Raw genomic sequence first — 23,318 nt, 5'->3', positions numbered from 1 at the left:
TACTTTCAAATAATAAAATTAGTTTAAAAATCAGAATATAATATGCAGTTCACTGAGTTAAATCATACCTAAAAAACACGACCGAGTACTCGTTATAATATAAAAATACAAGTTGACATTCTTTTATTAAAATTATCGAAGGAGATAATATTTTTTTAATCCATCTCAAGTATGTCACTTAAGGAAGACGTATCTTCAATGATTTTCTTAATGCTGACTTATTTATGATATTTCACTTTATATTAAATATATTATCAAATATTTGTTTAGTAACCATGAAATTAAATACAAAAATACAAGTTAAAATTTTAATTTATATAAATATTACAAAAAAAAACTATTTTTTTAATAAATTTTAGGTAAAAATGAAATTGCTCAAATTTAATTAGCTTAATATTTGAGAGAAAAACAAAACATTTATTGATATATAAATCTATCTTTAATATACGCGTTTTAAAATTATAAGTTTGACGTTAATACATAATAAATCAAAACATAAAATATCTACAATGAGATTTGATGATTTGGATAACAGTAAATATGTACGTTTATTTCTATGTTTATGGAATAAATCTTAATATTTTAATATTTTAAGTTAAATCATTATTTTATTTTTTATTTTTTACTTAATTATGTTGTAGTAATCTTCAAATAAATCATACCCTTGCCAAAAAGAAGAAAAAAAAAACTAATGATTTATTATATAATAATAATACAAAAAAGGCAACAAGGTTAATGGATAAGATCACCACAAGAATAATTTAGAAAATGGTAAATATAATTGGGTCAAATCTTTATTACCTAATGTACACGTGTGACTAAAGGTCGGATAAACATTTCTTTTATTTAATGCTTCATATTTAATCCAGTAATTTATTTAAATTTGACACAAAAAAACACGAACACTTCTTATATTTAAAATTGATTTATTTTTTTAAGTGATGAAATTTTCTATATTTATTCATCCAATTTGTCACCATCTCAATTTATTAAACAAAAATTATTAATTCGTGTGATTGACTAATGGTACTTATGCTCAAAAAAGTCAAAACACATGTAGTTAAGAACTTTACTACTGTACGAGTGTGCACACACAATCATATCTTATTGGATAAAACTTCATCTCAATCCACACCGGTACCATTGAGCGATTATTTAAATTGAAATCATAATAATATTATTAAAAAATAAAATAAAAGAAAAGAAAAAAATCGAAGCAGTTGATGGCGACTATATAATTTAAATTCACTTTCATTTAAAAAAAACAATTATTTTTTTAATCATAATTTAAATCCAAACAATATGAATTTTAAACAAAAATTAAATCATGTGATATAATGATAAGATTCCGAAGCATATAATAAAAGTAAAAATGAGTAGGTAAAAACAATTAAATTGGTGTTAATGAAGCATATAAATGAGTAATAAAAAAAGGTACGATTTTTCTGTAGGGCTGGCTGTTTAATTCCAAACCAAAGGAACGTAATTACTTTTGAGTGGGGGAAAATTGATTAATGGGAATTAAATGTGGGATTTATGAAGGCTAAAAGTAGATAATAGGTTATTAGTGCCTAAACAGCACCCCCTCCCTCACGTCCGGTAAATATTAATTATATTTACCTACCCATTCTTTTATACACCTACTCAACTACTTTAATTAAAGACCTCCGTATAAGCCTTTCTTAATTTTTAGATTAACAATTTAATTAGCAATTAAATTTTAATTTTATATATGTGACAACATGCGTACATAACACTTTTGTTGTTTAAACTTAGATGAAATGTCGTGATATATGTCTACTAATCAAGCTTATAAAAATTAGGGGAAAAAAAGCTATTTTTTTAATTTAGTTTCTATCTCTCCTAATCTATGTAGCCAAAACGAGATATCCTGTGACGTGTGTGTCACAGCCTGGGCAAGCGTCTTATGTGTCTTTATTTAAAAAGTGTCTTCCAAGAACAACACCGGATGACATGGGTGTGCCGGTATTGTTCTCTAGCCTATATGTTGGAAGTAAAATTATGCACATGCTATTTAAAATATATGTTGTAAATGGTTTAGCATGGACACAAAAAAGTCCGATGCTCAAGAGAATTTGGATGGATGGATGTTTGAGATGTCTTGACGAGATGATTGACATATGGGACAGTTCCCAATGGATGTGTTCGAGCAGGGCTAGATGGCCGATGTGTCCTGAGACATGGGACGACATCATGATACATGAACCGTGTCGTTGGGAACCGAGATGAAAATGGAATGGAATGTGATTATGTTGCGCGTGAATGAACATGCACGTACGAATGATGTGTGTGACCGAACAAGCTTGAATTTTGTACCTCACCGATTGTCTGACGAGGTCAGAAAGACGAGCGAAAAATGAATATGGAATGGGACTATATATTATTTTATAATAAAAATGATGAAATAAATGAGTGGGGGCAGTATTGCAGTATTGACGTTTTCTCTGACATTAATATTCTAACCGAACCACCCAAGTCGCTAACCCATCCACGGTTAAAAACCTACTCCGCTCTTTCCATGGGTTTATCATTTATAAGTCCCCACTCGATCCTTTTCTTCATACACTCAGTCAGCTGAAACATGATCGGCGAACAATCTAGATTCACTCATACCATTCAAGTTCCCCCCTGGGACCCACACGAAGACCACCATACCATTGGAATTTCCTCGCCGGTCTTCATTCCCGGTGGGCTCGACTCATTTATCGACTCCTTTTCCGCCATTCACCGTTATCTACCCTCGGCGGCGGATTCCACCGCGGCGGAAGAAGCGGTGGATGGATTTTCCTGCGACCATTTCCGTATGTTCGAGTTCAAAATCCGGAGATGTGCACGTGGGAGATCGCACGATTGGACAGAGTGTCCGTACGCCCATCCCGGCGAGAAGGCACGCCGACGAGATCCGAGGAAGTATCATTACTCCGGCACGGCCTGTCCCGAGTTTCGGAAAGGAAATTGCAAAAAAGGGGATTCTTGCGATCTCGCTCATGGGATTTTCGAGTGTTGGCTCCATCCAGCTCGGTATAGGACTCAGCCTTGTAAAGACGGACTGGCCTGCCGCCGCCGTGTCTGTTTTTTCGCCCATTTGCCGGAACAGCTCCGGGTTCTGCCACAGCAGAGCCCAAGAACTCCGGTTTCGGCCGATTCAGTAGATGGGTCCCCTCGAATTTCACTCGCATTCGATTCCTATTTCGCCAAAGGCTCACTTGTGACCTCACCCACTTCAATTATATCAATGCCGCCGGTCTCTCCACCGTCGGATTCTCCCCCTCTGTCGCCGAATTGCCCCCAACTCGGCGGTGGGTCATTCAATTCAATGACTAAACTGGCTTCGTCTCATCTTAAAATAGGGAAATCAAAGGCAAAACCTCATTGGGGGATTCAATTAGGACAAAATCTGCTCTCTCCCTCCGGCTCTGGTTTCTACAGTCTACCGTCAACTCCGACGACCGGAAAGTACGAATTGTGGGGGAAGAATTACGAGGAAGAACCCGCAATGGAGAGAGTGGAATCAGGGAGAGACCTGAGAGCCAAAATGTACGCAAAACTCAGCAAAGACAACTCCGTGAAAGAGGCGGCGGATTCGACGTCGACACCCGATGTCGGATGGGTCTCGGAGCTATTAATGTAAAATTCCTAAACTTACTCATCGGCGGCCTGTCGGGTTACGTCTGTGAATACAAACGTTGGTGGTGAATTTACGCAATTTTCACAGTTTTTCATGTTTTTTTCGGTTAAATTACTCTGTTTTTGTTGTACATCTGAAAATACGAAATTTTTATGGCTGCCTGAGTAAGAGAATGGGTGTAGGATGGGGGTGGGGTTTGATTTAATTTTGAAATGTAATAATATTTTGGGATTTTCAGTAAAAATGTAAATCTTGTTGTCAGCGGCATCTCACCATTAATTACAGATAAGGTTTGTGACATGGAAATTATGGCCGTCCTTATCTTAAAAATATATATGTTTTTTAATGTAATGTTGTGGAGGAAGCAGGAGCTCCTTTTTAGCTGCTTAAATTGTATAATCCGCAATCTCTAAAGATTTGAAGACGACAAGATTTGGTCAACTTCAGCTTGGGTGGGCCCTCATAATATAATATCTACTTCCCGCTATTGCTTCGACATAAAGATAATGTTTAATTATTATTGTCTGAAAGGGGAATTGTTGTGGAACGGGAACAGGGTGAAACCCGATCCGGTTATGAGAATCTGGATCCTCTAATTTATGGAACGGGAGTGGATTTAAAAGGATATACGTAATCCCGTAACCAAACAATCCCGTCCACTACACGTCTTTATTGACCAAATAAGACAATAATTATATGTGGGCCTCTCTCTTAGCCCAATGTTGTTTTCACACAACAACCAAACATCTCTGTCTCATTTCCGCATCTATTTTATTTGCTACCTCAATCCCTACATTTCAATATATATAAATTTGGTAGTAGTTTTATCTTAATAATACCTCTAAATTTTAGGAGTGTTAATAATATTTTTAAATTAAAAAACAAACTTTTATAAATAGTATTAACATATTTACCTTTACAAAAAAAATAAGTAAAAAAAAAAAATCCGTCAATATAAGGACGAAAACCATATATTGACGTGTTATAGATTATTTCTAAATTTTTTGATGTTATATTTGAAAGTTTATAGTATTAATGAAATGTTACGAAAACTCAAATTTATTTTTAAAAAGTTTTTGAAGTTAAAAAGGGTACGTTTTAAATTTTTTTTTTTGAAGTTTAGAAATATTTTTTAAATAAAATATTAACTATTTGCCCTCAAAATTATATATACTTTTTTTAATTTAAAGATATTATTACAAAATTTAAAAGTTTTTAGGCGTATTTGGTTAAACAAACATTCATGAAATATAAAAAACTAAATTCTCTTAAAAATTTAAGTCTTTTTGAAAAAACGTACTTATTTACTATAAGTGATAGAAATATACGTGTTTAAATTGAATGGTTCAAAATTTCATGACGAAAGTATGGTAATTTCAAAAGCTTTGAAAATAAGCACGAAATTAGGATATAAACCTTTTCCATTTAAATGACAGATACTTTTGAAGCGTAAAAATGTTGATAAAAAATATTTAGAGGTATTAATGTAAAGAGCGACGTAGATATAATAAATAATTTTCTAAATTATTACTATATTTATGGAAATAAAAGTTTCTTTTATTGGCAGCCGCGTGACGAATAAATAATTGCACAAGTCTTGATATTTGTCAAATTATTACAAAAGCTTTCTAATTTATTGCATTTGCGTGTGTTATTATTTTCAAGTTTTTTTTTTCCATTTTAAATCATATTTTTTCATTCCGTCTATTAGAATCATCAATAATTCAAATTCATATAAAATTCCTTTCGATTATGGAGAAAAAGTTTTTGTTGATTTGGACGTTTTTGAAAATTGAGGCATACGCATTACACGGTTACGATAGGTTTGATCGTATTATAAATATGGAAAAAGTTAAAAATAATGAAGGAAAATGGTAGACGACTAAAATGTTTTCTTATTTAATTTTTATTATTTTTTTAATTATGATGTCCGTGTTTGTTTGGTTCTTACTCTTTCACCTGATTTTAGATTATTTGGGGACGGACACGAGCCTACCCAAGAGCACGAGTCTCTAAAAAGTCAAGATCGACAATTCAAGAACGGACACCAAGCTGCGGGTCAGCAAAATTCTCTAAAAAGCCAAGTTTGCAGGTGACAAATAAGAATTAGGAGAGATTCTTACACTGCTTTTAATTTTTAAAATTTAAATTACAGATAAATATTTCTATTTTGTATAAATCCAAACATGGTATGGTAAGGCCATTCAATTTAAGACTTCAAACGTGTTTGGGCCTTTTCAAAGCCCGATGATTTATCGGGCCTAGTTAGGTAGAGTATTGGGCCGAACTATCAGGCCCATGAATTCAAGTTAGGGAATAAAGCAACGACGTCGTTTTCATTTGTCCCATTGTCATGTATAATAATAAAATACTTTAAATCTCAAGAAAATTATTCGGAAGAGAATAAAACAGAAATGTAGAGTGGAGTTGGCGCATGCAAAAAATTCCATCAAAAGCGACAGAGAGCCGTAGGCGTAATCGAGAGGCGGCATTCCTCCCAATCTGTGTGGGCGCAAATTCTGCCAAACACGTTCTTCAAATTTCTCAGATCACTGTTCGTTCTTCAATTTCTCCACTCTCACAACGTCCACTTCCAACTCCGCGCGACTCTTCTTCCTGTTCTTCGATTGACCGCCAAATTCTGCAACTGATTTTCATCACTTTGATCAACCCTTTCGAGTGGGGTCTTCTTTAAAAGTCACCATGGACTTTTCGAATTGCCGGTGTTGGCACGTTCTTGAACTTTGTTAAAATCTTTTTCAGCGTTTAGAGATTTCAACATTTCAGCGATTTCCCGATTTCCTCGCCAAACTAGGATTCTAAGCCGATCAGCGGCGTGGATTTGAAGGGGAGCGGTGTTTATCTGGGAACGGTGATTTTGATTGTGATCGAGATGCAGTCGAAAGTTCTGCTACTGGAGGAAGGGAAAGACCCTGCACATATGAGCCGGATAAACCAACCTAAGCCGTTGCCGTTGAGGTTACTTCAGCTATTCATGTCGTTTTTGGTTCTTTGTGTTGCGTTTTCGGTTCTTAGTTTGTATACGATCCGTCATTTTGGGATTGAGAGTGCAGTGACGACGGTTAAGTCCAATTTTCTTCCCTGTTTGAGGGAATCGAATATTAGTTTAGGTCAGTGGATTAAGGCTCCGGGGGATTTGATGCACTCGATGACCGACGAGGAGTTGTTTTGGAGAGCATCGTTTTCACCTCGGATTAAGAACTACCCTTATGAAAGAGTTCCGAAAATTGCTTTTATGTTCTTGACTAAAGGTCCATTGCCACTTGCCCCACTTTGGGACAGATTTCTGAGCGGACATCAACGCCTCTTTTCAATTTACGTTCACTCGTTGCCATCGTTCAAACCCAATATTTCTCGTGCTTCTGCGTTTCATGGAAGACAAATTCTTAGCCAGGTATGTTTTGGTTTCATCCTGTTGTTAGCTAGTGCCACCATGAACTGTTTGGACTGAACTTTGATTCTGATTTTGATTGCATTTATAATGGTTTTTGCTGAATCAATCATTGATTTATGAGCTGTTTTGAGAATCAATTTGTGGTGCCAACCTTGTTCTTTGAACTGTTCATGATTTTAGCTCCATTTCCTTGTTCTTAACATGTTAGGTGGCTTGAATGGGCTTGTGATTGGCATTAGAATGGTAAAGAATATGATTGTTGGGTTGAACAGAATTGTAGATCACAATTTGATCTACAAAATACTTGAGCACATTGGATTCTTCATGTTTTTGTATGGCTAGAATGTTTCAATCGTTGAATGGCTGTCTAAGAAATTGCAGCTTTGTAATCTGTGTTCATCCTCTGCTCTAGTTAACCCACAAAGTTTTTGATGATATACATTTAGGAATATCTGTTGATTCTTTGTGGCAGGTAGCAGAATGGGGAAGAATGAGTATATGTGATGCGGAGAAACGACTCCTAGCCAATGCATTGCTCGACGTGAACAACGAATGGTTCCTTCTCCTCTCGGAATCATGCATTCCTCTCTACAACTTCAGTGTGACATACAACTACTTGAAGAAATCCAAATATAGCTTTGTGGGTTCGTTTGACGACCTCGGTCCTTACGGGAGAGGACGATACAGGGATGACATGGCACCAGAGGTGAACATCACAGAATGGCGTAAAGGCTCACAATGGTTCGAAGTGAACCGCAAGCTTGCAATCAACATAGTTCAAGACACCAAATTTTATGAGAAGTTTGAAGAGTTCTGCCGACCGCCATGCTACGTCGACGAGCATTATTTCCCGACAATGCTCACAATAGAAGCTAGTCACGTTATAGCCAACAGAAGCATCACATGGGTGGATTGGTCCAGAGGAGGCGCTCACCCCGCCACGTTTGGACAACAGGACATAAACGAAGAGTTGCTAAGAGATGTCATAGACGGTCGGAACTGCAGTTACAACGACAAAGCCTCCTCCATCTGCTCTCTGTTTGCAAGAAAATTTGCGCCGAGTTCGTTGCAGCCGTTGCTACGTTTAGCATCAGAAGTGTTGGGATATTGAAGACTAACAGGTTACATTAGCAGAATCGAGGAGCAGGGAATGAGCTAAGTCGAGTTTTGATCAATGCCAGAACACACACTCTTTTGGAGTTGAAACACAAAAGAAAGTAGATGTAATGCAAAATGTAATGTCTTTGTTGCAGAGAGGATTTGGAATGAATGAATAAAAGAAGGTGTGCAGTACAGAAAGAAGATGCTTGCAGGTATGGAAGAAATGATACTCTTTGTTTCAATTCAAAAGAAGGCGATGTGGAAATGGATTTTTTTCTTTACTTATTTTATTTTAAAGACTAATATTCAGTTTCCAACTGTTCGTGACTTTTGAGGCTGTCATGGACCATCAAGGAACCTCCATAATCTTCAAACCATTTGGTCCTAAATATCATAATCATGGCCCAGGTAAACACGTCTAGCGAGGTCCCTATGATTTATTAGCGGACGTTTGGGTCGTGTTTCGAAATTACAACTTTGAAAATTAGAAGTGGAATGTTTTGTTCCACTGTCCAATTGAGGTAGAATCTCACAATCTATTCCATGGAGACTTTCCAACCCACGTGGGATCTTACAATTCACCTCTTCTGAGACCAACATCCTAATCTCACAATCCACTCCTTTGGAGGCCATCCTTCTTGCCGACACACTCTTCGGTGACTAGCTATGGTACCATTTGTAACAGCCTAGCCCATCTTAGCAGATATTGTCTAGTGACTTCGGGTGACTAGCTATGGTACCATTTGTGACAGCCTAAGCCCATCTTAGCAGATATTGTCAGCTTCTATAAGCCCATCTAAGCAGATATTGTTGGCTTTTATCTAGCAGATATTGTCGGCTTTTATAAGCACATCTTAGTAGATATTGTCTGCTTTTATCTTGTTATATATGACCGTCAACTTTACGATTTTAAAACTCTTTAGGCACACAATAATTTATTCCCTCTAATAAAAAAATAAAAATAGAAATAAAGAAAAAAGTGGAGCGCTAACTTTATGAACTATTAATTTTGTATTTTATAAATTACTACAACTTTTTTATAAATGAATTTAAATAAATATATAATATAAAAGTATATTAAATTAAAAATTAATTATATGGGCAGACAAATTTAGGAATTTATAGGTTTTAGTAATTAACATATTTTATTACAAACTTTGAAACGAAGGAAGGTTCTGGAAACAGAGCCATTCAAAAATCTCGGCACGACAGCCGTCCATATTCACAAGATCCGTTCCCTTTCTTTCGCCAAAACAGCCTGTAATTTCCCGCACTGCCACGCGTCTCATTTCCATTGGTTTGGCAGTAAATTATTGTTTGGTGCAGTGGGCCCCAACAGAATGGAAAAACCCTTTGCATCTACGCGTACGTTTTATTTGGTTCAACATTTTCGCCGTAGCTGGTAATTTCACCACGTCCACTTTTCCACGCGTATTCTCAAGCGCGTGTTTTGACGCAGATGCCCTCCATCGTCCGATCAATTCATACACGGACGATCATTGTCCACTTCTCTCGGTCATCTCATGTCTAAACGACGTCGTTAAGTAGCTAAACTGAAATTGTGGAATTTGGAGGGTGGGTGATCAACCAATATGAGGAAAATGAGCTGTCACTCAACCAATGGCCAGCTTGTAACACGGGCATCTGCCCGTCCTGCCCGATGCTCTCTCCTCCACTCGTTTTTAGCTGTCCTCTTTCTCTATATAAACAACCCCACCGCTCTTTTCCATTGTCGAAGTTCCATTTCATCAGGCATTTCCTAGGCTCTCAATTTTCTTCGGTTTTCTCCTAACCCTAGAAATTTTCAGAGCAATGGCCGCCGTCTCTAAGACTTCATTCATGGCTCTTGTAGCCGTCCTGTTCACCGTCTTCTCCGTTGCAGTTGCACAATCTGCTGAGTCCCCTGCTCCTGCACCGGCTTCTCCGGCTACCTCTGTCGTCCCGTCGTTGAGCGTCGCTTGCGTTGGTGCTTTCGTCGCTCTCGTCTTTGGATCTGCACTCAAGGCTTGAAGCTCACATTGATATTTCGTACGCTTTTTGTGATTTTATCCATGGATTCGATACTGATGCTCGATTATTGAGGGTTTGATTGACGATTATATTGAGTGTATAGGACATGCTCTTCGGTGTTGAGATTAGATTTAATTAGAGACTGCTGGTTTGTATTCATGTATTCATTGTGTGTTGTCTCATCATTGTTATTTTTTATATCGACATTATTTGAGTAAATAAGTTATTTCAATTTTCTACTCCCTTTCGTGATATTGTTAGTCTCCACTTTATTTTCACTTCTCTCATTACTATTTTGTTCAATCGGAATTGCTTAATATTTATATTGCTGATTATATGTAATCGGAGAGCGTAATGAAGCCTAGTGGTTCCGTTTCCTGTTGCCAAACCATCCTGTCCAAACGAGACTGTCTTAACAATTTCTGGCTGATTAGAACTTCAGAAGTTAAAATGAAAATTCTGGCAAAACAATTAGGGGCCAGGTGTTATGAACAAAATCCGTCCTCGTCTAGAATAGAATTGAATCTTAATGCTGGGTTCTATGAATCTATGGTAGACTCTCATTATCAATGGGACAGCTAGAAGGCGCTATCTAAAAGTAATCTTAGTAGAGGGGATTATATCGATCGAAAACTGTTATGAGCAACGTGATTAATCGTTGCACATTATAGGAAATATGAGTTCAATTTCAATTAAGAGCCGAAGGGACGGCCTGGCCATGTGCTTCGGGATACGCGTGGGATCGATAGAGAGAAGTATCTCCATTAACACGTGGCCACGTAGCATGGGATATTTTGAACGAATCACGCGGTTTGTCTGTGGGTTTCTTTCCGTTGGCTGCTTGTGCAACCGACGCCAAATATGCCTCTGCGATTTTCGAAGGGTCCATTATCACTTCATTTCAAAATATATTTCACAGTTTACTTTTGTTTTGCTTAGATTATCGAAGAGCCACGGGAAATGTAGTTACTATTTGTATACCATACATCCCTCTTTCAATGCCCAATTGAGCTTAAATTTCTAGGGTTAAAGTTTGAAGTGTACAAAATTAAATATGATGAACTCGTTTTATTGGGTCGTAAACTCGTTTCATTTGCACCAAGATCAAACCAATATAACTATTATCTTCAACCAAACTGAAACTCGATTCTGGCTGAGTAAAAAACTCTCGTCGAAACAATTTCACCCGACCAAGAGAACATCATACAAACTTCTTCTCTTCTCTATCTTAAAGCTTTTAAAGTTTAAAACCCCTCTTTGCTAGCTTATTCAATTGGCATATTCCACTCACCCATAAAACTGTGAAGCGAAGCCATTTTCAAGAAGGATGAATGAATGAATAAAATAAAAGAGAGGAAAGGAACAAAAAAGAATTGCCTACTTTCTCTGCTCTGCCCTTTCAATCTGGCTAATAACCATTTTTAAAAAGGGAATCCATAGAGTTTGTACATTAATGGCATCTCCAAAGGATACTCACTCATTTCACTCTGAATCCGACTCCATGTTACCCATTGCCTTCAATCCTCTCGGCCTCTGCCATCAATGATCAAACCATTAATCATAAATCTCCATTAACTAACACGATCAAATCGAATCAATCATAACAAATCATTAGCTAGAGACTCACCTTCTTAGAAATCTTCTTCTCCCGAACTTCATACCGCTCGAGAGTCAGATCAGATAGCCAAGACCCCGGACTCACCAGCTGCAACCATAACCAACGTCCAACCCCATGGTTAATACTACAACACATAGTACCTATATTTCAATGGAATAAAGCAAACCAACAACACCCCATCCAAAATAAAATAATGCCACCCACATTCAATAACACAATATACTATGCATCATCAAGTGAAATAATAATGGTTTGGAGGTGGGGTTCATCAGTCAACTGCTTCGGGGCCCAATCTAAAAAAGCACATTCTTTACAAAAGTTAGGGGCCCATTCATTTGCAGTCTGATAACCCCCACCCAATCATCACCGTACACATGTTAGGAATCAATTGGCATCCGATGCACCTCCATTTCCATCGGACCATCCTCTTTATTATTCTATTAATTATAATTAGTACAATTTATTTAACTAATCCCCCCCTCCCCCAAGTAATTACTCTCTACTAACCCCTTTTGTAACCCAATTTACTAATATTTATACTTGCCCGAAGTCATCAAACAAACCTTACTTTATCCCCCAAACAAGGACGTCTGAGCTTCCTTAGTCGGTTTTAGATTTATCTTCAATTTTTTTGATTCACTTAATTAAAGAAGAACCCCAGATAAATATTAATTATTTTCTTTATATAGTAAAACAATGAGACATGCTTTTTACCAAAATTGTTCCCTTTTTTGTTTTGGTTCTACCCAGACATATGTCGAGAATGCCGAGAAGACAAGGAGAGAGATACAAACAACAGCACAGCAGCCAACCTGAAAATTACCGTACACCCTGTCCTATCCCATAAAAGAATGTGACCCAAACGCAGCCCGTGAAAGCTTCAGTGTTGTTTTGTAGCATCCCAGGAAGACTTCTATGAATAAATTCCTACGCTTTCATTTTTTTTTCTTTCTTAATTTTAAGTAAGATCACTTCCTATGCCACACAAAAAGCAAACTAAAAGAAACAAAAGATAATGAATTGATAGTTAAAAGAGGATGAGAAAGGGAGGCTTACGTTGACGGTGCGTTGGATAACCTTGGCTCGTTTCTTGGGTCTCTGGGGCAACTTGGAGCCCTTGATGGCCAAGAAATCCTCCTCCTTCTCTTTGTTCGTCAAAGCAATAGCGAATTTTGGCGGCCACACTTGGGGCACGGCTGCCTCCCCACTGCCACCGGATGAAGACCCGCCCTTTTTACTATCGTGCGCCGTGTCCGATGTGGCAGCTGATTTGTTGTTATTGTCATTGTGGTGATGGCTGCTGTTGTTGTTGTTGTTGGAGTGATGATGGTGGTGGTGGTGGTTGTTGTTGCTTCCTCTTCTATCGTGCGCCACCCTGTCCGGTGAGGCAATTCCCCTAACACCGGCGTTGCCGTTTCCTCTCATCGCCCCCGCCGTCTCTGAGTTCCTAATTAATAAAAAAAACAGAACAAAAAAGGAAAAAAAGGAAAAGGCGTTTTAAGTAGGAGTATTATCGTAAATGATAAACCGGAAGGAAAGCAGTGAAGATTTTGAAAAAGAAAAAAAGTGAAAACAGAAACTCGTGGGAGGGATGATTTAGAAGGGAAGTAAAATTCCAAAATTGACCTTGGGGAAGGGATCTTTAAAATCGGTGAGAACAGGTAAAGCGAATGTGGGGAGGGGGGGTTTTTTGGGTTTGGATTTTCTTGATTTCTTTCTTTGTTTCTCTCAGGATGATGCTCTCTCTTAAATTTCTTTTCTTTAATGAAAAGTAAGAGGATGGGACGGATGTGGCTTCTTCGATGCCGTCCGATTAACAAGTTCTTTCAGGATGGTTAAGATTACGTGTGACGACGACGTGAGGGCGTGTGTGTGGGGACCACCACCCTTTCCTAATCCCAAATTAATGATCCCACGGCTCCCATTGGTCGCTACAAAAAGCTTATGCCAACACAGAGTTGCCCACCAAAAAAATGCCCCATTGGCTCATCATTCACAAACCATCTTCCCTACCTCTTCAATTTCAGCATCACTTTAATGCACCTTCCCCTCCTTACACTTTTTCTTTACTTCAAATTGCAAATTCTAATATTTTATTCATAATTTCGTCCTTAATTTATCTACCAGAATACCAACCATGTTCTTAAAAAAAAAAAAAAAAACAAATAAACAAATAAAAGAACTAAAAAGAACTCCACTCATAGTTCAAGTAATCAGACATCATCCACTACTATAGATTAAGCATATATTTGAATTGTTTAAACAAATGGGGGAAGTAAGTACCTGAGAATTCGCTGGTGAGGAGGAGGGGGGAGCTGAGGCGATGAGGCTCTTTGCCGTAGATTCAAATACCCATTGCTGATATTACTGTGATTGGCAGGAGAATGGGTGATGCTGGTCCGGTTCGGGGAGTCTTTGTCGGCTCTTACGACTCGACGGTCGACCCGGGCGGTGGTCCGGTGAGCCGGAGCGGCGGGGTCGGTTTTGTCTCTGCTGCCTTGGACCTTCATGCATCTAAGCCGCTTCCGGTTTCCCCACTGCAAAACGAAGTACGATGGTGCAGTCTGTTTTGCGGCATCGCAACTGGACCTCAATAGCAACGACGCTTCGGCTCCTCCTCCGCCGCTTCTCCCCGATGTGTCCACTTTGTTATTGGCGGTGCCGTAGCTATTATTGTTTCTCAGTGGATCCCTTTCCATCAGGCTCTTAAATAACTGTAATGGAGCTAAGCTAACCCAAGTTAGTTTCGATGATAAACCATGGTTAATCTCCAAAAGTAAGCGAAGGGGGAAATGGATGGAGAGATTGTGTTGGATTTTGCATCCAACACCCACATGGGCTAAATAATAAAAATAAAAAGAAACTCAACAACAAAACAGGTAAACAAGATGAGCGTCCGGCTATTTCCAAGTTCAGATAACTCATAATTGAGAGGGCTTGGGAAAACGAAAAGGAAAAAAAAAAAAAAAAAACAGAAATTCTGCTGGGATCTTAATTATGCGAGATCAAAATCGGGAAAACTTGATTGCAAGAATCAAAACGAGGAGGTTTCTTTTCCTTTTGGGCGGGGAAGAAATTAGATCTAAGCCAGAAATCCAAAAATGGTGAATGCATTGACGAAATCAAATGAGAACAAAAACTGGGAAAATTCGGCTGATATTGCGAAAGACGAAAACACACGAAGAATTAGTTTCCCCTTCTATGTTTTCAAACGAAGAACATGGTTCAAACTGGTTTCTCCAAATAGCGAGAAATCCAATGAAGGAAACAGGCATAGAACGAAAGGGGGGAAAATCCCATCCGTGAACAGTTTTGGAGATGGAAATTCGAGAAGCCACCCAGAGAAAGATATTCTGTCACCAGATGAATAAAAAAAATTCTCTGATTCTTCGAAATGAGGATGAGAAGAATAATGGAAGAAGTACACTTCTTGAAGAAGAGCAAGAGAGAGTTGAAAATGGAGGAAAAGGAGGTCAATAAAATTGATGCATTACCTGAAAACTTCAACTGAAGCAAACAAAAACCAGCGCGGAAAATCAAAAGGGAAGCAAACGAGGGCGATTGGTGCCGTGAGAAGAAGAATAACGAAGAATCAAATAGAAGTTGAATTTAAAAAGAACCTCTCCGCTCCCAACCACCACCATCGAATGGGGGAAAAGCGAAAGAAGCCACAATACAAAACAACTGCACACCAAACTCCCGGACTAAATCTCAAAATCCGAGTTAAATACACACGATCTACGATTCAGGAAAATTTTCTTTACCTGTGATTCAAAGAAATTCCAAACGCAGCAAAAAACTAGACGATGCTTGCTTCTTTTACTCTTGAGACTATGCGAAAATGCGAATCAGAAACCAAATTGCAACGACGGAGTTCCATCTCTCAGAGTTGTCTTCTTCGACTGTCGAAGAAAAAGCGTGTTCCCATCGGCAATATCCAGTCTCCAATCTTTCCAACAGTTCGGATTTTCTTCAAATAAACGCTTAAATCCGTTTAAAATGCATCTGCAAGGAAACACAGATTAAAGAAAATCAATTAACGAAGTCATTTCACAACGCAAAACAAAAATACCAGACAACGCAGTGAAAGAATTTCTCACAAATTCGCAAGCCTCTGTAAACTACAAGACCGCCTTCAGGTGATTACAAATGAAACGAACCCGATTGGCCAAATAAGGAAGCGAAATTCGCTCCGAAATCAAATCCACTTCGAATTTCTACAACTAAAAAACTCCGGAACGTATTCGCGAAAAAAAAGAAGAAGAAGAACAATCACGCCTCTTGACTTTCCATTCAGACAGATCAATTCCAGAAGACGGAGAAAAATTGAAGCAAGGAACGAAATTGTTCCTCCTGCGAGCTTGTCTACAAATGAAAGATCCTCAGCATTTCAGACTCGAATTGAGAACACTAAACTTAGTCCCGATTGCGGACCAATAAGGAGAGAAAAAATGAAAAAAGGAAGAGATTTGATGGAGCGCCACAAGAACTACAGAGAGCTTCTTCTTCTTCGTCCCTCCTTTTCAACAAATACAAAACTCACCCTTCTGCCCGTCCTAGAAGAAACGGAATTTTATACCCTCCATTACAGATTGAATCCCACACTGCTTTCTCCACCGTTCATCACACATCAAACGGCTCTCCTTCCATCTCACCATCGTTCCCCCTCTATGTCCGCGTTACGGCGTCGCCTCGTTTGTTCCTACCCCTTTTTTTCCCTCACGGCATTTTTTGACGTCAAACGGAATCTTCAACGCCGTCAAGTTTCTGTGTTAATTTTGGGGAAAATAAATGGGTCTGTGCGACGGCCCATTTGGAGCAGAATGAATTTGCAGGGCCATTGGGTCCGCTCTCGGGAACTAACCCTGGTTAATTATCTAACCATGGTGAATGGTATCTAATACGACCCCGCCTATCATGCTACAGACGTGTTGCAGGAAATCTCTACCCACTTGACTTTTTTTATTTTTTATTTTATTTAATTACTTCCAAGTCCGATTATTTTCAGAATTTGTATTATAAGATTCGATTACTAAACTATAATATAAGATGATTTTATCTATATATTTTTTAAAATATATAATTATTTGGTATTAATGTATAATGATTTTAATTTTCTTTAATTCAATATTTATTTGGATTCTCTCATTTACTATTCATTGGAGAAAAGTTTTAATTATTTTTTAATGTACCATAAATGTGATTTTTCTTTGCCGAGTCATGCAAGCAAAAATGAAACGACCTCACGTGTTATTAAATTTGTTGTTATTCTCAATGACCTCACGTGTTATTTAACTCCAAATTTGTTGTTATTCTCCATCATTGAAGCCTACCGCTTGAAGCACTCTCCCGGACATGGATAGCCTCTCCGACTACTGAGAACGGCGGTTCTAACCAGTATCGACGCCAGGGTTTCACCTCCATAGTTGTTAGTTTAGTAGGTTCTTAGTTTTCCCTTTGACGTTTTGGGTTTGTTGAAAAGGCAACAGTCAAGTTTTGGAGAAGAGCCTCTGCCACACCATCACTCTCTCTGCTGCCTACACGGTGGATGTTGAATATCCTAAGTCCACCACTAGTAGATAGTGTCTATTTAAATATATAAATATAGCTAACAACCAAATTTATAATTTAACACACTAATTCTTGGGGAGGAGTGGTGTTTGAGACAGCAAAGAAGAAATGAACGGCGCAATCAATTGGCTGATGTTTGCATAATTAAATAATTGCCAATTAATAGACATTTAATTGATTAATATAACCCCATCCCCGCACTTAAATTTAACGAATCTTCAAGCATGCACAAAATGGGACCCACCAGGCACCAACTTGGATGAATCAGAGCCGTTGATCAAGGTGTTGCTGAAGCAGAATCTTTAAAATTGGAGATGACGTGGATCCACCTCTAACAAAAGATTGAAATTCCACCGAAGCATGGGTATGAGGTTTCGGGTCCCACCTTCCCATTACAATTGATCTCATCCATCCCACGTCAAATTCACCAAGTTCATTGTTCAAGAGGGATAAATATCAATTAATTAAATTTTTAATCGATTTTTTCTGATATGATTCTTTTTTAATTTAGGCTTTAAATCTCATCCAACAACATCAAGGTGTGACAACTGGGCTATTAAGGTCAAGGCACATGGATAAACCAATGTGTTTATTAGGGCTCGATGTGAATCATCCGAGAAACATTACACAACATACTAATCTCGTTCCATGGATGAGGATAGATGGGTGATTCAACCATGATCCAATGTAGATCTAACTATTCTTAACTAGGTGATACTACCTCGCTCCTCTCTTCTCAAGAATCCACTTATGGTATATGAACACTTAACAACAATCACTAAAGATCTTCCGTCAACTTCAAATAGAATACATTCACATACATGGTTACTATACATCGAAGTAATTGGAACATAAGAGGATCAAGAAGTAACAATCTAGGCTCACTGATAGATTATTTGAGCTGAGTTGACAGATTAGGACTATAGGTTAATGAGAATATCACTCTTAGAGTACGATTCAGGGCGGAAATGAATGATACATGGTGAAGGATACACAAAATACCAAAAACAAAAGCGTAGAATGAATTTCGAATGTTATCTGAAATTGGTAATATTACAGGCTCTAATCTGCCTTGATTGTCATCGATGATGCTAACAATATCTTATGAATTTTAAAGCATACAAACTAAAAAAACGAAGAACAGGAATTCAAAATCAAGCTTCCGTGAACCCTCCACAATCCGGATTGAACCAAGGAAAACGGCCACATAACCTGGTAACCTGGTGAACTAAATAAACCACGAATATACAAGTAATATCAATAAGGCTTCTCGCAGATTAAAGGCAATCCAACAAAAACGCAGATAACCATGTCATTACTAATAATCTTAATAAATAAGTGTATAATCAAAGAATGATTCTAACATTTAGTAGTTTTAAAACTTGGAAACGAATCCACAATTTCGCTGCTTAAAATTTGAAGGATACAATCACAATAAATGTTTCCCCCAATCGTGTTCAGCAGCTCATTATAGGCACCGTGCAAAAGGTTGCTTGTTGTAAGATTAAAGAACAAACACCCGTGTCTGACTTCAGTGCCAATTCAAAACCAAAAAACTACCAAAAAAAAAAAAAAAAATCAGAGAAAACAAAAATTTAAAAGAACTTGCAGATGATAGGGTTAGAATCCAAGAAATGTCGACCGGGCATTGTGTCTTGAAACAAGTGAGTTTCAAGGATCTTCTTCCGGTAACCAAATGTCGGCTCCATGCGGCAGTCGGATCGCCACCAAAACGGCGCCTGCTGCTGACTCGATTATAGAGCCAATTCCGAATATAACCCATTTAATCGAAATGTTAGAAGAAAGAACAAACAGTATACGATTCAAGATCTCAAAAGAATCTCTTAGCGAACAAAAACGATGCAGATCGATAGTAAAAAGAGTGAAAATAAGTAAAAGAAATGGAGGGAGAGTTCAAAAAGATGCAGGAGAAGTCGAAGCGGGGAAGAAGATGATTCGAAATCTACGATTCAGTAGATATTTATAGAGGAGATTCGTAAACAACCCTACATTCTGATTATGAATTTACCGAAAAGACCGGAGATATTGGGCTGGGCTGGGATGAAATGGTATGGGCTTTTATATTCTGGGCCCAAAGGTATTCGACACGTCGTTTCTATGTAGAGCCAATAGCGCGCCACGCGAACAGACGACGTTGGTAATTAGGAATAATACCGATTCGCGGATTTTTAGTTCTCATTTTCCATTTCGGTCTGTATCGGAAGTTCTGAATCTTGATCCGTGGCAATGGCCGCTGTGAGCCGAGCTTCCACTCGCATCCCTCATCTGCTTGCTGCACGGGGAGCTTTTTCTCTTCATACCACTGCCCCAGCTTTGTCTTCTTCGTCGACCGCCTCTCCGACGCCGTATGCGAGGCCGCCGCCTCCTTCGACCTCGTCCCCGACGGGGCTTCCCAAAGCGGCTGAGTATGTGATCTCGAAGGTTGATGACCTCTTGAACTGGGCTCGCCGCGGCTCTATCTGGCCCATGACATTCGGCCTTGCTTGTTGCGCCGTTGAAATGATGCACACTGGTGCTGCCCGCTATGACCTTGATCGCTTCGGTGTCATCTTCCGTCCCAGCCCTAGGCAATCTGACTGTATGATTGTTGCTGGTACCCTCACCAACAAGATGGCCCCAGCTCTTCGAAAGTCAGTTCTCTCCCTCTCTCCCTCTCTCCCTCTCTCCCTCGCATTAGAAATTTGTTTGCTCGAAGATTTACGTTTAATGCAGAATTCTTGGACCTAACTGGATAATTGATTGAATTAGTAGATTGACGGCATATTTCATATTGAGATCGAAGTTTAGAATTGTGCAATTTTTCAGTTTCTGGGGTTGTTCCTTTTGTCGATTGTTCCCCACCTGGACGTTGTAGCGCGCAATTATTTTGCTCATCTAAACTCGTAGAGATATTATTCCCGTCTGTAATGTTCGTAGTATACTTATTTTTTCCTGAAATTTGTCTGTTAACTTAAAGGTCAGAGGTTTTAGGGGTTTAGCTTCAGAACTTTAAGTGGCTTATACTAGTAAATTTTATGCTGTGTTTTCTTATTTCTTGGGTCAAATTGATTTTGATTAGATGTAGTGATTGTCAAGAATACGATGCTTCGGCCTCTATGTCAACCTTATGAAAAAAGGGTTGATTGTTTTTGATACTTTGGATTGACCGAGTTTGTGAGGAATACAAATTGGGAAATTGTCTCAATAAATCATTTTTCTTACCTACGTTCATGTTATATGTTTTCATGAATTTCCTCCATCACATATGACTCCCATGGTTTACAAGGAAATTTTATGAAGCAATCTTCAAACTAGTTCATGTGCACAGTTTTTTTCACTTCATCATCATGGCATGATGTGCACAGAAAGTATGTACGTCCGCAAGCTGACATGAATTGCTGAAGTCATAATATCAATAGCTAACTTCTTAATAAAGTCCAATGGAAAAGGATTCTTAGCTATTCTCTTCTAATTTTAGTTCTGGTTTTTGTTCATGCTGTTTATAAGCCACAAAATAATTACATTTTCCACTGTACAGCGTTTGTTCTTTAAGTTGTGTTTTATCTATTGAAGGAATGAGCGCAAGTTTTGGTGGACATCTACTTGGGATTTACTATCCTATGGATTTCTTGGGCTTTTGAAGGTAGTAGGGTCAAGTGTTCCTCACTGTAGTTACATTTTACCCAAGGCCTGGACACTAATTGGGTAAAAAAATTATGAAGTAGCTTACATAAGGCTGTCATGCATGAATTTCTATTTTATTGAGGGAAATGAAACTAAGTCTACAGGAATAACCCAATATAGATACCAGCCTCACGCTAGACTTCTTATTATTTAATCTTGATGGGTAAAAATGAAGTGTTAATATGACCAGGGAATCTCTAAATACTGTTCGTGAAAATTTTCTCATAGAATGGAACAATTAGGACAATGAGATGCAAAATTCTGTGAGCTGTTGGTCTCATATATGTGGTTGTATGGCTTGTACTTGCGGGAGATTAGGATGTGCTTTATTTTGAGTGAAATAACATGTTTTTGTGTCTCAAAATAATTCAAGGTTGTTTAGTGGCCAGAGAGGTCACTGATTCAGATTATTTTTGGGTAAGGAATGTGTCCATCACTCCAATGTGGTTGGCACTTGGCATACTAAATTCAAATACAACCATTTCTTATCTGTATTTGTACGTCAATGTTTATGACTGTTTCTGCTATGGCTAGATTTTCATCCCTTGCCTTTAACGGATATTCTTTGTTTAAAGAGTTCTTCTAAGAGTTCCATATCACTGATTGGCCTGGATGTTGCGTACCTTCATTTATAAGCTTCAAACTCAAGCTTACTGTTGGCAGTTGGCGAACCATTATCTTTGTTGTTTGATCTGAGAATGCTACGATAGTTGAGTTTTGATCTTCTTCTAAGTTTAGGAAATCCCTTGATTTATTCATTCTTTTCAATGAGAACTTGAAGAAAGACTGTGCTTAATGTATTGTTTCTGTAATCTTTAGGGTTTTCAACAAAAATTGTGCCTTTTAACCTCAAGGATAACCATGCTGGTCAAGGCCTTGGAGCCATTCAAGTTTTACTTTGGACCTGTTGGACATTCACCAACACACAAGGTTTTATTGCTAGGCATTAGTGAACTTTGTAAGGCTGTGAGCATTGTGGGATCAACGATGTCTTGACATGTGATGATAAAGATGGAAATGTAACAGCCCAAGCCCACTAATAATAGATGTTGTTCTCTATGGGCTTTCCCTTATCGACTTCTCCTCAAGGTTTTAAAACGCGTCTACTAGAGAGATGTTTTCACACTTTTATAAGGAATGCTTCGTTCCCCTCTCCAACCAATGTGAGATTTCACAATCCACCCCCTTGGGGGACCAGCATCCTCGCTGGCACACCACTCGGTGTCTTGATCTGATATCACTTGTAACGGCTCAAGCCCACCGCTAACAGATATTTTCTTCTTTGGGTTTTCCTTTATGGGCTTCCCCTCAAGGTTTTAAAATGCGCATACTAGGAAGAGGTTTTCACACTTTTATAAGAAACGTTTCGTTCCCCTCGCCAGCGAATGTGGGATCTTCCTGTGCTTATCTAGCGATTCAAAGTTAACAATTGGCACTCGTCTGTCTGACACACTTGATCATTTTATGTTTCTAAACATAGAGTCCAGGTTACAAATAGAAATGATGAGGATTACTTCTGACAGCTCTTTTAGGACGAATGTGGTTTTGGAATCCTCTGAACTAGACTTTATGTATTCGGTTGAGAAAATTTGTGTTTATTTGAAGTTCTAAATGTTTCAATTTTTCTGTTGGGTTTTTTTATTAGTCGAACTCTGTAACTTCCTTTTGTGGTGTATTTTGATAAATCAATTCGCACGCCTTTACTCTTTTTGTTCTCTGCAGGGTTTATGATCAAATGCCAGAACCACGGTGGGTTATATCCATGGGAAGCTGTGCAAATGGTGGTGGATACTATCACTACTCTTACGCAGTGGTTCGGGGTTGCGACCGGATTGTCCCTGTCGATATCTATGTTCCCGGTTGCCCTCCTACTGCTGAGGCATTACTCTACGGAATTCTTCAGTTGCAGAAGAAGATCAACAGACGCAAAGATTTCCTCCATTGGTGGACCAAGTGAGACCATCCATCCAAGTCGACTATTGGACGTTGGTGGATTCTTGGAAGTATAATAAGCTATATTACAAGGTTTGTGGAAATGAAATAGAAGATTATGAGTGATATTTCAATAAGACCCCATAACTGAGATCGCCCTTGATGATGGTTTTTTTCCTGTTATTCTGGAGGCAAAGAATTATGTGCCTCCTTTAACTTTGGAGTTTTCTCATGCTTCCTGATTTTTTCAACTCAATTTAATGTCTTCTGATTATTGTTAATGGCATTTATCAATTCCTCCTCCCAAATTTTAATTCCGTAGATGCCTAAGCTCATCG

At 38.3% G+C, this 23,318-nt stretch overlaps 4 protein-coding genes across 7 annotated transcripts; 3 read left to right on the top strand and 1 right to left on the bottom strand.

Moving 5' to 3' along the window:
* Positions 1-2,526: 2,526 nt before the first annotated feature.
* LOC111443562 (zinc finger CCCH domain-containing protein 20-like) lies at positions 2,527-3,955 on the top strand. Its single transcript, XM_023081422.1, has one exon. It carries the CDS (start codon positions 2,603-2,605, stop codon positions 3,650-3,652), a length of 1,050 nt encoding a protein of 349 aa, XP_022937190.1. The 5' UTR covers positions 2,527-2,602; the 3' UTR covers positions 3,653-3,955.
* A 2,098-nt stretch (positions 3,956-6,053) lies between these two features.
* LOC111443684 lies at positions 6,054-8,414 on the top strand. The gene is made up of 2 exons (XM_023081612.1): positions 6,054-7,064; positions 7,537-8,414. The coding sequence occupies exons 1-2, from the start codon at positions 6,543-6,545 to the stop codon at positions 8,173-8,175; spliced, it is 1,161 nt and encodes a 386-aa protein (XP_022937380.1). The 5' UTR covers positions 6,054-6,542; the 3' UTR covers positions 8,176-8,414.
* A 3,076-nt stretch (positions 8,415-11,490) lies between these two features.
* LOC111443192 (ras guanine nucleotide exchange factor P-like) lies at positions 11,491-16,349 on the bottom strand. 4 transcript variants are annotated; one of them, XM_023080900.1, is made up of 6 exons: positions 15,894-16,347; positions 15,558-15,798; positions 14,077-14,518; positions 12,850-13,240; positions 11,803-11,880; positions 11,491-11,708 (listed from the first exon to the last, which is right to left on the bottom strand). In XM_023080900.1, the coding sequence occupies exons 3-6, from the start codon at positions 14,490-14,492 to the stop codon at positions 11,658-11,660; spliced, it is 936 nt and encodes a 311-aa protein (XP_022936668.1). In that variant the 5' UTR covers positions 14,493-14,518; positions 15,558-15,798; positions 15,894-16,347; the 3' UTR covers positions 11,491-11,657. The 4 variants fall into 4 exon arrangements, with proteins under 4 accessions (XP_022936668.1, XP_022936665.1, XP_022936667.1 ...); XM_023080897.1 differs by having other exon boundaries at positions 14,077-14,507; XM_023080899.1 differs by lacking the exons at positions 15,558-15,798; positions 15,894-16,347 and adding an exon at positions 15,288-15,444 and having other exon boundaries at positions 14,077-14,507.
* A 3,195-nt stretch (positions 16,350-19,544) lies between these two features.
* On the top strand, positions 19,545-23,288 carry LOC111443026 (NADH dehydrogenase [ubiquinone] iron-sulfur protein 7, mitochondrial). The gene is made up of 2 exons (XM_023080628.1): positions 19,545-20,015; positions 22,771-23,288. Exons 1-2 carry the CDS (start codon positions 19,612-19,614, stop codon positions 23,003-23,005), a joined length of 639 nt encoding a protein of 212 aa, XP_022936396.1. The 5' UTR covers positions 19,545-19,611; the 3' UTR covers positions 23,006-23,288.
* Positions 23,289-23,318: the final 30 nt, after the last annotated feature.

Source organism: Cucurbita moschata, unplaced genomic scaffold (genome assembly GCF_002738365.1).
Source record: "Cucurbita moschata cultivar Rifu unplaced genomic scaffold, Cmos_1.0 Cmo_Scf00005, whole genome shotgun sequence".
Classification (NCBI taxonomy): Eukaryota; Viridiplantae; Streptophyta; class Magnoliopsida; order Cucurbitales; family Cucurbitaceae; genus Cucurbita; species Cucurbita moschata.
The sequence above is the reverse complement of the archived record's forward strand: the minus strand, read 5'-3'. Positions and strand labels throughout refer to the sequence as shown.